Raw genomic sequence first — 14,579 nt, 5'->3', positions numbered from 1 at the left:
TCGTGACTGTATATATATACCAAATTTGTTTGAGATTTGCCTAATAGTTCTTAATACAGATGGGTTCAAACACCTACTCTTTGTCTCTATCTGTACATTAAATTTATATTGTTTTCTTTAATAATTTTCAAACTACGTTTTAAAAAATTAATGCCAAAAAAAACGTTTCTTCTCGACATTAATACTTTTCTAATTTCCTTCTAATAAAGAGAACAATACAATTCTCTTCATATCTTATTATTCAACTAATTCGCCTATAAAACTACATAAGTTTTCTAGTTAATAATGAATTTTAATTCCTTATTTTATGTTTTTTCAATGGAAGATGTTGATGCATTAAATTTGCATCGTTTCCTTTAATAATTTTCAAACTCCTTTCCAAAAAATATTCCATAAAGCACGTTGTTTTTCACCAATGTTAAAGTATTATTTTTTTGTTGAATGAATGTTGAAGTTACATATTTTTAGACATGCTTTTTCTACTAAAAAAGAGAAAGATTTGAATTAAATATTTTGTAAAATGTTTTATTTAAAATGAAAAGTAAATTTTTTATTTTTAATAACTGTTTATAAAAATATTTTCATTTATTTTATAATTGTTTTACTATTTAAATGTCTTTCATACGCATTTTAAAGTCTTTTATACCGTAAAAATACATTTAAATAAAATTAATCTTTAAATTGATTAAATATGAATGTTTTATATTTAATAAAATATTTAAGTAAATAAATAATTTACGAGATAAAACAAAAAAAAACAATTTTATTAAATATTTATTTTATACAATAATTACGGTAAATTGTTTCATGTTTTATCTTAATGTAGGACCCACTAAATCTATATCAATTATACATCTATCTTGAAATAAATTAACAATAAGGTTTATAAATTGTTCACATCATTTAATTTCTAAACACAATTATTATCATTTTTATTTACAATTTTTTAAATTATTATTATTATCATTATTATTATTATAAGAACGAATAAATATTTACAATTCCCTGAGATGTGAAAACATAAAAAGGATGTTGCTGTACTTAATTTTTTTATAAAAATATATATATATATCTATATCGTAGTTCAATGACATATATGCTTCCTATATGAATATTTTACATAATTTACAATATAAACATGAATTCAATATATTATATTATATAAAAGTCAGTATCATCAAAACAAGAGTAGGAATGTTGATTTTAATGGTATAGATACATAGAACAGTTTCACTTTTTCTAGTTTCAAACGACTGTTGAAAAAAATAAGGATAAAAGTATCTTATAACAAAGGTACTTTTTAAAAGCAATAATAAACAAAACACTATAAATAATTCTATATATATGTATGTATGTATACTTTTCATATGTAATTTCAAAAGAAATCTCTTATACAAGCATTAAACAAATATTGAATTCTTTCTATATTTCAGTATAAACATTGTCCATAATTGTGATTTGTATCGGCGTAGTTTCTTATTATATTTATTTATTTATTTAATAATATTAAATATTTATTATTATAAATCAGTGATTCTTACTCTTTCACGATACTTGCACCCCTTAAATTCATACAATATGTTCTAGCATCCCTCCATGAATTATATTTGTTTTTTTAATTGAAGGGTAGAACGTAGTCTCATTTTCTTCTATAACTTGAAGTAAGGGATATTTTCACTTCACGTATGAGAATTATTTCAACCTTAAATTTAGGGACCTAAGTAATTAAGACTCCACAAAATCTTACATAATTTACGTCGCGAAACTTAAATAAACATAAAATTAATACTGGATTTTAAGGGTGTAGTAAAGTATATAATGATAGTATTTTTAAAAAATGAGATAATTAAAGTCTAACTTTATTTCTGTTACTAATTAAATGTACATTTTGTACATCTTTAAAATCTCGCATTCCCAGAAAAGATGTCTCGTATTGTCGGGGTGCGCGCATGAATCCAGCTTAAGGATCACTGTTATAAATTATAAAATAAATAAAACTATTTATTAAATTACACAAATTTAAGTTGATAAATTTGAAAAAAAAATGTACAAAAATAACAGTAAATTTTCTTGTACAGCACATATACGAAGAAAGGTAAACTGATGTTAATTATATTGTAATGTACTGTTTAAGAACTTAAATTGTATAATTTATATTCTTAAACAGTAATAAATAAGTTAAATAAATCTTAAATATTTAATTTAAGAGGATTTCGATCGTTTTTTAAAGAGAAATTATTAAACGTAATGTAAATATTTTCATTATTTTTCAAGTATATTTATTTTTAAAGTATTATTTTCAGTCATTTTTCTGATTTTTTTCCTTATTTCAGAAATTATTTTAAATTGTTTTCTTGTTAAAATAAATTGTTTTAAATACGATAAGTCGATCAATTTTCATTTTTTCCTTATCAAAAATTTATAAACATAAATAATAATTTTGCAATTTTTATTTTAATAATATTTCTATTTACAAACTAAATTAAGTCAATTTATTTCTTTTAAAAAATCAGCTAATATAGGAATCATTTTCTAATTTTTTTATTAAATTTTTTCTATTTTATTATAGCCCGAAACGTGTACTAATACATAAAACAAATTTTGATTCATCAAAAAAATTAATGTAAAATATTACATTTTGCATAGTTTTAAGATTGTATATGTGCTTAACATTATTAAAAATTCTTTCTTAAATAATTTAAAATGTCCATAAATTGTTTTTATTCATGTTCATCTATATTTGGGCAAGTTAATTATTTATTTTTCAGGTTTTACATTCATTATAAATTGTGTATATACCCTGACAAATGAAATGAGCAAACTTTATCAGTAGACACAAGTTGTCGACTCGAAGCACCATATATATATTTTTTTGACAGTAATTTTATTATATAAATATAAAAATATCCACCATAAAAATTAATGTAAATAATATCAAAGTATAAAAAGTATATATAAATATATAAACTTAAAAAATTGAAGGACGGTTGATGAGTGAATAAAATCTTCAAAAGATGCTATTCTTTACCAAGGGAGCAAGATAAAAAATAAGCAAAAAATTCAAACTAAAATATCTTTATAATGCCAAAGATATATACGAAAATTTGTAAAGTTATTTATTTCTTTATTTTATTTTTTTGAATCCTAAACAAAAATATTCAGCAAAATGTCTAGATTCTTCTGAGAAATCTCTTCAATTTGATTAATGTGCAGATCATTGTTGAAGGCCCATATCGCAGCTTGAATCGCGTTCGAAAACCTAAACGTTTAGCACCATACACTGTTCTGCACAGCACTGTACTTATTGAACAAATCTTCAATGAAATGTGTCGATAAATCACTACATTGCTGCTTCTACAAAAGAAAAAATATATATAAAAATATATTTATAAAATAAGAAAATCTTACCATAAAATTCTTTCTAAACATTAAATATTTTTTTAAGTCTTATATAGAAATATATATATTTTTCCTTTAATCTTTCATCATAAAGGAAAATAACTTAACCTAAGAAAAAATATAAATAAAATGAGCAAAAATTATGATGATGAGTTGCATTTTTTATTCACATTCTTAATTTATTTAATTTAAAATATATGCTCTCGATCTCAGATTAGCAGTGCCATGCCCCTGTACATCATACTTATCCTAATAACAACAGAGTGGTGCCGGTCTTCCATGTAGTTCCATTCTGGGAAAAATTTTTGCATTGAAATCATGTGACTTCTGGTCTACACTGAAAGCTGATATATAGTTAATCGGGGCTTTCTGCCCTCAGCTTATACATATACATATGTTATATACATATACTTATACTTATACATATGGTATCCACTTAGATATATCTAACGCCGTTCTCGAGATTTTGCGATCAAATATATTATTCTATTTGCGAACTATTCATTGATTAAATTATTTATCCATCAAAATTAGTTTTAAGAGAATTTAATTTATTTTTAATTATAGAAAATTTTGTTAAATATTATTCAAAATATTTAATTATTTAGGTACTTTAAGTTACTTAACTATTCTTTAATGTTGTTTATTTTTTAATTATTCATTCATTGCAAATTTATTCTATTTTTAATTAGTAAATTCTGTTAAATATTATTAACAGAATTAATTATTAACTATTTTAATTAATTAATTCAATTATTGTCTAAAGTTTCAGTGATAAATTTTAAAAAAATTCAAACCTTGACACCAACCAAACAGATGATTCGGAAAGATGTAATTTTATAGAATTAATGCATCTTTATGCAATATTTATTGATAATTTATACACAGAATTTCATATAAATTAATGACATTACGCAAATACGTCATTAGATAGAGCGCGTTATTGTTTATCAATATGATGATTGTTCGATTGTGTCATATGCGATGACATTTTTATCACGTCAAACATATTCTACTCAATTTATTGTAGGGAAATTAATGTTATAAGATAGAAAACATCATAGGAAATTACATGTATAACTGCGTCATTATTATACAAGGGTAGTTCATTAATTACATATACATTTTAAGGAGAGGAGTTCGCGTAAACTATACCATTGTACACGATGAGATAAAACGAGGTAGAGGCGTTGTAGACTTAGTGATATTAGCGGTATAGATATTTATTCTTATAAGTCTACTTATTAATCATATGAATTAACTTAGAAAATATATACAGAACTTTTAAAGTAATTTGTTTAATGTAGAGGGTCAGAACTAGTGTAATGTACATGTAAGAGGAAGAGATTTACCAAATGTAGATCATTGTACACGTAATTCCGTTACCCGTACTATATGCTCGAGTATTGTGGAAAATTCACGATACTTCCATTCGAAATTCATAGAAAAAATTATTGTTTTTCTTTAAAAAATTTTCAAAATAATAATTAAAAACATCGTTCGTTTAAATAATACCTTAAATATTAATTAATTAATTAATTAAAATTTATTAATTAATTAGAGGTTTTATTCTTATATACACGCTGATTGTGCGTAGGTGTATGTATTCATACGTGTATATAAAAAATGAACAAACGAAAAATTAAATTTAAATAGATATAGAAATTTGTTCCTTGAAATATTTTTAATGTTATGCAGATAAAAATAAATAAAATGTTTGCGTATATAATATACCGAAAATAAATTTTTTGTACGTAAGAAAACCATAATTTATTTTTATATTTATTTTCATAAGTATATATATATATATATTGTCACTATTCTCTCCTCTTAATAAATTGAAGTTTTCCTATTTGTTAAATCGGCTACTTAATTATTTTAGACAAGCTTTAAAGTAAACTTCTGTTTACACGATTTTTTTTCATTATATAATGTAAATTTGAATATGTCGTTGCAAAATAAAATTTGAAAAAATCTGCATGTCAATTAAAGTACATAAATATTATAAACGACATGTAAAATTAAAAATATTAATACTTTTAAATTTATTAAAATTAAAGAAGGAAATTTAATTAGTAAATATGTAGTGGTATCTTATAAAAATGGTTGCTTTTATACGTATTTTTTTGAATCGATGCGATCGTAGATCTCATAAATACTTTACTTATACTTAGATTTTAATTTTTCATACGCATTATTTGTCATACTTTCCTATTTTACTCCTGGTTATATCGATTAACTTGCATGGATTAATCAATAGAGTCGAGAGAAAGAACAGATTTGTGTTAAAACTACAACCTACCTATATGTACTGTTCATAAAAAAAGAATATATATTTTTTCACGTTTTATAAGCATGAAAATTACTTAAATTAAATTTTTGAACATTTTTATTTACATTTTAAAAAAATAAACGTATCAAATATCGCTAAATAGGGGATTACAAGAAGTATATTAATTGATTCGTTTTATAGAGATTTGACTTATTTATTAACTTTTTAAATAATTAAAATTAATTTAATTTTAAATGTTATAATAAACTTTATTTTATCCAAGTTTTATTCCTTTTATTTAAATATTTTAAAAAATAAGCGTATTAAATGCCTTATCTCATGCTTAAGTACGAGATAATATATTACATACAAATTTAAGTTATTTATTTTAAATAGTAAATTAATTTATAAATATTTTAGTGCAGTCGAACTTCTGAACAACGACCACTGATGATAACATTAAAAAAAAATGGCCGCTGTTTACAGGTGTTCGTTACTCCAGGTTTGGTTTATGTAATATTTTATTTTAATTAATAACCTGCATTATCGACTAATTAAATAGTCCTCGTAGATAATAATATAAATGTACGTACAACACTTTTCTTAAAAAATTTTGATTTTACACTACATATTTAATAATAAATACCATAATTATGATTTTAAAAAATCATAAATGACAAGTGGAATCGTGTATAATTACCTTCTAAACTTCTGTCTGCAATTTCTCTATGCATTGTCGTATTCTGCTGATAGGTACTTTCATTTGTTTAGTACCTTGGGGATATTCAATACTGTTCGTCGGTGAATGAACGAAATGGTAAGTATCTTTATCTTCATCCTAAATAAATAAAAAAAAAATAAAATGTTAAAAGTCTTGAAAGATCATAAAATAAATCTTTGATCTTTAATTGAAAACTAAGAGAATTTTTTTTAACATTAAATACTTACTTCTATTTTAATTTCAGGCATTTGATTACTCGTAAATTCTGTCTGTAATAAATTATTTTCTAGAAGTTTTTCTTCGCTATTCTGTATTTTGTAATCTAGAATTAAAATCATTTGATTTTCAGAATTAAATTAGTATTTAAAATTAGTAAAATAATGTTTTTTTTTTAAATTTTTTTATTATATTAATAGCATTATTTTACTTTCCCGGCTGTTATATATAACAGAGAAAAGTATGACGATCGGTCAAAAAATCCTCCCTTCAATGTTTTCGCATTTTGGACTGGGTGGACCTTTAAATGTCAAGAACTGCAAAAAAAAATCGGGGCTTTTTCTGTATGTATAGATGTTATTGTATGGGGCACGATTTTTTTTACCAATTTAAACCTTATTAACTCTTTTGCCGTTTGCTGAAAATTTCTGAAATTTTGTAGCAAGGTCTCGGTGATAGAGTGAAATTTTCCTGGAAATTTTCAGGAAAATTGGACTATTGGTTTGGGAGATATTTCTTCATCTTCTTAATGTTTCTCGAACCAATCTGAAGATTTAAAAATAATGATAACAATTATTCAGTATGAAAAAAAATAACGAATTCTGGGAATGTCCAGCAACAACGACGTCAGCTTTTTCAATTATGAAATTTTAAATATGTTTTAGCACAAAATTAACTCAGAAAAGCATACTTTTAACAAAAAAATAAACTCGAAATTCATATCTTTTAAGACAAAATAAACTCCGAATTCACTTCAGAAAATCCTTTTTTCCCGTTTTATAAAAGGAAAAACTATCAATAGTAGATATCGTGTATCTTGATATACTTCTTATATACGAGTTAAAGTAAAGAACCTGATACTTATTTTTGCTCCGATTTAAAAAATAGTTTTGATATTATATTTTTATATCGTTATAAAAGATATATAACGAAAATTAATGCAAAAAATTCAAGTATAAAATGTTTATAACGTAATTAAATTTATATGAAATGTGATACTGATTAAAGTTATTGATTTATTAAGAAATAAAAAATATATATATACATATATATTAGCAAAGAGAAAAATTGGAAACATTTTTTTCTCTATAACGTTCACTTGCTATAATACGTAAAATTTTAGAGTCTTCATAAAAACAAAATTTATTGGAGGAGCGGAGAGAGGATCATAAGAGGTTGCATGCAGATTCGTGATTTACGAAGCATCAGTGCCATATAAGAACCAAGATAATAAAAAAACTATAAATATAAGCATTTTCTCTAATATTATATTATTACAAATTTATATTGTTTTTTGTATTATTACCATATATTATCTTATATAGTTTAATTAATTAATCTTATTTTTATTATAATAAAGTAAAGAACGTGAAAGTGGATTTAGAACTCTTAAAATTTATGAAATTAAGCAAGAAATTAAATTATAAAATGGAATTAATAGGATAATTAGGCTTTAATTCGTGATTATTGTATAGAAAAAACTCTAATCTTGATATGTTTTAAGACTTATAAGGAATATAATATAGGTCTCTTCCTTATAATATTTTTTTACAAAAAATATAAGGAAGAGACTATCATAATATGATATTTAAAGTGCAAAAATTTAAATTTTTTAAATATTAATATATACTGTAATCATAATTTATATAATTATAAATGAAGAATATTTACTTAATTATTTACTTTAATCATTTTTATAGCTGTAACTGGTTTAGTTGAAGGTATTAATTTAATTTATCTCATTTAATTTTATCATATAAGTGAACAAAATCAGAAGAAAAAATTAATTTAATTGATTCTTATTTATTAATTAAATCACTAATGTATATATATATATATAATATGTAAAATACAAATATAGAGAAAATAAATGAAGATCAAATAATTGCATAAGTTTTGATCTTTTCTAAATGAAATATTTCATATAGTTCTGTAGATTAATCTGAAGTTTGATCAATATAATCAGCAGCAGAAGAAGTTTATATTGATCTAAGACATATTATATGATATTTGTTTAATAATATTTCCTAAAATTTTATCATTTTTCCTTAATTTCTTCCATATAAAAATTAATTGAATAAATCGTTACATCATACAAATAATTATTTAATTAGGCATTTTCATGAATACGTAGAAAACATAAAAATAAAACATAAACTTTAAAAATCTGTCTGTGAATTTTCTGATGCATAATTTAGATTTTAATGTTTTAAGTTGAATGAAGATATCAATAATAAAGACTTTAAACAATGCTTAACATTAATTAATTTTCTGAAAATAGGTAAATTGCTGAATTCTTAATTAAGGAAAAAATCTATAAAATTATTTTGAGCAAAGGGATAATAATTTAGCCATTCTTAAATTAAACTTTACTATAAATTAACCTTTTAACCTTTTACACTTTATAAGAAATAAAACTAAGAATTTAATACATTAATTAGATAATAAATAAAATTTCAAAGATATTTAATAATAATTTTATACTTTAAATTCATATTTTCCAAGACAATTTGCAAATAAATAATGATATCAATATATTATATAGCTTTGGAATTAATGTAATTAGTTTGATACAATGTTAACAGTTATATACAGAAGGTCAAGGGTAGTTTAGATCAAATTGTTTTCTAAATTATAGCTGAGATTTTGGATACTTTCCAAATCTTTCCCACAGCAAACTCCTACATGACAGAATATCTTTCTTTCTTAATAGTTCTGTTGCTTAGTTGTCCAAAATAAATCATTTGCATTTTATTTTTTTTCTTTTTTAAAGTAAGTTTTATATTATTTTCTTTTGTAATAATTGTCATTTTTTATTTAATTAAATATTTTCTTAGTTTTAAATAGATTCTACACATTTTTTTAGTATAAAACAATTCTAAAATATTTCAAAAATAAGTATCTGATTTGTTTATTATTTATTGATTAATTAATAATTTTTATAGAAAATTATTATTTTTTTAAATAAATAATTAAATTTTTGTGTTTCTTCTCTTCATATTTATTTTGTATTCTTTATTATAAAAGTATATTCTTAAAATATATTTTTATAATAAAGAAACAGAGCTGCCTGGTACTGCTCAGGTGAAAACTGATAAGGACAAACACTAAAATGGAAATTATATTAAAAATTTGATTATTATCCTATCATTATTACATATTTCATGGAGGTCAGGGGGATAAAAATCAAAGAAAAGGATGGTGTGTCCACCAAAAAGGACTAAGAGAGTAAATGTGAAAAATTTGGTGCATATGGGTCAAAGAGTTTAGGATTTGATAAGGAATAAAATCAGTAAATTGGATATTCAGATTTCATAGTAGTCTATATTTGCCACAAGATCCTAGAGATTATGAAAAATTTGATGTAGATCAGTCAACGGTTTATAAGTTGATAGGGGATAAAATCTGTGGATAGGGTGTTCAGATTTCATAGTAGCCTATATTTTCCACTGGGGCTAAGAGAGCAAAAATGAAAAATTTGGTGCAGATGGGTCAAAGGGTTTAGACATACAGTATATAGAGAAGAGATAAACTCTATTTTATACTTAATAAATCTATACTTAAATCAATTTTATATATATATCTATCTATATCATGTTTAAACTCTAAAAGTGATTGAAAATGTTAATTTTAAGTTTAAGAAATGTTCATTTGAGTTATTTATTTTATTTCACATTTTAAATTAGTTTATTTGTTTTTTTTAATTTGAAATATTTTGAACAAATCCAGGATACATCTAACAGGTTGAGTATACAATATACAATGCATGTAATTGAATTATAAATAAAATAAAAATAACTTCATTAGAGAAAAGAATTTTGTGAAAAGAAGAAAGAAATAAAATAAAATGAAACAATTTTACAAACATTCCTAAACCACAAAATCCAAATTCTTCAATCACTGTTGAAAGAAAAAACAAACTTAGATGTTTTTATTTTATTTTCAAATAAAAAAACATATATAATTTTTCAATATTTACAAATGAAAAAACAAGAAATAAATGCATTATTTTAATATATTAAAATACATTTATATACTAATAAATTAAAATGTAAAAGATATAACTAAAATGCAATTCATGTACTGTACATATATTACTAAACGTTAAAGAATATAAATTTATTATTAAATATTTATAAAATTATATAGATTATTAAAAAATTTTAATTATTTTTTTACATTTGTTTTACTTTTATAACTTTAAATATTGAGCTATTCTCGGTTCGCATCTGTAACATAAATCCTTATGACTAGTTGTATTTATTTCTGGAAAGTTTCCAATATTCACCCGATTTTTTCCCCTCTTTTTCTTTAGAAAAAGAAGAGGAAAAAGTTCACTGTCGAAGGAAATGTCGGATTATTTTCTTTACTTTCTAATGCTTATGGAAAAAAGTAGTCAGTTTGCGACTTCGTTTCCTCATGAAGAATGACTGAAACTAAGCAACGAAGCCAATAACTTCTTCAAAATTTGTCTCATTTGCTTTAAAATTTATGGAAAAATTTTTCATATGAATATCATTTATCTTTAACTATAATATTTTGTTTTTCTGTCGTTAAATATTGTATATATTTACACAGAATTTTCTCTTTTTTTTCAATAATTATCTCTATCCTTAAATAGTTAGGAAAATATAAAGTTAAGAGTCCCATAAAATGGTAAGATAAAGCGATTCTGTAGCTTACTCGTCACGTTTTTCACCCCTTCTACTTTTTGTCATCTTAATAAGGATGTGGGTTCGGATCCCATCCGAAAACAAACACGTGTTTTCTATCTGGATCTCGATTTCTTTTCTTTCTTATTCCATTAACAAAATTAGTTTCTATTCACGCGTGAATAAAGCTATATAAATTACAACCAATTCAGAAAATCTAAAATAGTAAAATTACTTTTTTTATAAGATTAGATAAATATTCAAAACTACTTTAATTAATAAATTTCCTCTTTTACATATTGGAAGACCATAAAATGTAATGATAAATCGCTTCGCAGCTTTATTTAAAATTTAAAATTTTGTTTATAAGTAAAAGATTAATATTGGAAAATGTTCTTATATAAATTTATTATATTTAATAAATAAATTATTGTTTAAAACTAATTATAATCCTACAATATGGAACGTAGTTTAATTATTCTCACAGTTAATGGAAATTAAAATTCCCGTTGATTATTTAATTAAAATGAGATTTTTTCAAAGAAAATTAGAAGTCAATATTGTTTCTAATTTTAAAATTTTAAAGTAAAATAAATATTATTTTAGTTAATTCAGTGTATTTTATTTTAAATTTTCTAAATAAAATTTTAAATATTTATGTCTTCATCTCTCTACTCCTTCGAGAATATATAAACTATATGAGCACAAATGACAAAAATGTACTATTTTACTTGCCAAATTTTTACTTCCAAATATTTTTATTTAGTCGCATTTTCAATTTTAGTAAGTGTATACTAAAACATTACTTAACAACAATTTCCCTTAATTTTAAAAAGTATATTTTATTAAAAACGTTTTATTTCATACAAATTTAAATGATTGGTAATTTTCATAAAGATTTATTTGATTTTTTTAAAAATCTTTCTCTCCTTAAAAACTCAATAAAAACATCGATGAAAAAAATTACATTTTTTAGTAAATTATGAAAATTTAAGCATTCTGATTATTCCAATAAATATTTTAAGATTCTTTTAATTATTTATGTATTAAATTTTGCGTAGAAAAAGAAAATTTGATGGAAACAAAATAAAAGTGGCAACAGGAAATTTTTAAATTATTGAATATATGCAATATTCATAAATTAATTTCTTTAACGTTTTTTGGATTAGTGTTAATTGAATTATCAATAAATTTAAAAAATTATAAAACATAAAATCAATTAACAATATATTTAGTTTGAAAATTAAAATAAATGCCATTAATCATTTTATTTAGCACAAAATATATCTGAACGTGTAAGTTAGCCTTCGCAATCGGTAGCACGCGATTCCCAAAAACGCTTTTGACACTTTCACGATATTGTACCACAGTGTAAAATAAATAATTAATTAAAATAAATTAAAAATTATGTATATTGTTACTATTTTCAACAATATATTAAATTTATTAATTAAATTTATTAATATTTTCCCATTTTCTAAACTGAAGTGAGCTCATGTAAGCATAGAAAAAAATGATTTACATGTGCTTTAGATGTGTTGGAGAAAACAAAAATTAATAAATAAATCAAGAAAGAAACACAAAACAAACTTCATTTATAATAAAGTAAACTTGTGTAAAAGAAAACAAAAATCAGAATTTTAGAAGTCGCATGATAATAGAAAGAGAACAAAGAACATGACAAGAAAATGATGGAAATCTCATGAATGAGAGAAAGAATTTCCATTTATTATCTCCAGGTTGATATGCAGTCTAAAAATGATAAATCGTTGTCATAAGCAATTCAAGAAGTAGGATTAGTTGAAAGTGAAAGACCCATCATTGATATGTAGAAATATTAAAGTATGAGGGGATGAAAAGTAAATGATATAATGGCACAATTCTACAATTTAAAACTTACAGTTAAATCGAATAAATTCAAAAAATAAACTTGTAACTGCATACAAACGATGCATATTAAGAGATAAATGGTAAGTAAGTATACTTGTAAATAGCAGTATAAGTAAAGCAAATTCAATTTATCTGATAGAAACTTATTTTTTTAAATTGAAAAATTAAAATATTTTAAAACAATTTTTGGGGGTTTAAATTTGAAAAAATTATCGGCTGTCTATCTGTCTGCCCTTTCTTAATTAATCATGAAAACGGTGTTATATAGATGAAATTCGAGACCACATACGAAATGTTTAGAAGCACATATGAAACGTTTAAGGGGCCTCGATTAACTATACAAGAGCTTACAGTCTAAACCGGAAATCACGTGATTTCAATTCAAAAACTTTCCCCAGAATGGAATTACATAGATGACCAGCATGACTCTGTTGTTAACAGGAAAAGCATGATATACAGGGACATTACTCTACTAATTTGAGATCGAGAGCATATATTTACAAGAGGTGTACAAGGGCGAGACGCTACAAATTTGAAGTCGAGAGCATATATTTTACATTAAATAATTCAAAATATAATTAAAAATTTCAGCTCCGCATTGTGACGATGCCATAATTTTTCCTCGTTTATTTTACAATTCTTATAAATTTATTTATTCAAATTAAGTTTTTTAAATTAATAATTTAATATACTAAACACATCATTAATTGATTTTGTAGTAATATATTAAATATAATTGACTTTTAATTATTAAATTTAATTCAATAGATTTCGTTAATCTTTAAATTAATTATAAATTAATCTTTATTTAATTTAATAATTCGAATGTAAAGAGAGTAATGTATAATCTTAGTTGTAATGAATATGTTATATCATGTTTCATGATATTAGATGGAAGAAATTGTTTTAAATTTAATTAAAATTATTATTCTTTCAGTGGTAACTGATATCCAGCATATAGTTTTACATCAAAATACGCATACAATCATTCATTTTCTTGTTAATTTTGATTTAAAAAAGTTAAACTTTTAACAATTAAATTAATGAAAATTAAATTTTAGACACTAATTGCAATGAAGTTTTAAAGACAATTTATGCATTTTCATCATCAAACGGTTTAAATTCTATCAAAATTTCGAATTATTTTATAAATTAATTTATGATTTCGCTTGTGAATTTATGCATTTGTACAAAACGTCAGGGCAAATTTTCCATTTTTCATTTATGTTGTGAATGTAGAGAGATAGAGGAACTGAGGAGGATGTGTGACATTACATTTTTGAGTGATTGTACTCGATGGAAGATTTATATTGTAAGATATTTCATGGAACTCCAACCTTGATTTTGAGATTATATAATTTTTTTCCCTCTATTTATTCATTTAAAATAATTAATGCGTTCTTGCTAAAATGTCATTGTTTATTTAGTT

General features: G+C 22.8%; 1 protein-coding gene across 1 annotated transcript in view; it reads right to left on the bottom strand.

The window, feature by feature from the left end:
• Positions 1 to 2,725: 2,725 nt before the first annotated feature.
• The window catches only part of LOC136989292 (nephrin-like), a 124,288-nt gene continuing 112,434 nt past the window's right edge, over positions 2,726 to 14,579 (bottom strand). The window contains 3 exon segments of the mRNA XM_067287413.1: positions 2,726 to 3,354; positions 6,372 to 6,509; positions 6,620 to 6,714. Coding sequence (XP_067143514.1) covers positions 6,375 to 6,509; positions 6,620 to 6,714 — 230 coding nt within the window. The 3' untranslated portion in view covers positions 2,726 to 3,354; positions 6,372 to 6,374.

The sequence above is a fragment of the Centruroides vittatus genome, unplaced genomic scaffold (genome assembly GCF_030686945.1).
Source record: "Centruroides vittatus isolate TY-2023 unplaced genomic scaffold, ASM3068694v2 scaffold_464, whole genome shotgun sequence".
Classification (NCBI taxonomy): domain Eukaryota; kingdom Metazoa; phylum Arthropoda; class Arachnida; order Scorpiones; family Buthidae; genus Centruroides; species Centruroides vittatus.
This window is presented reverse-complemented; position numbering and strand designations above follow the sequence as displayed.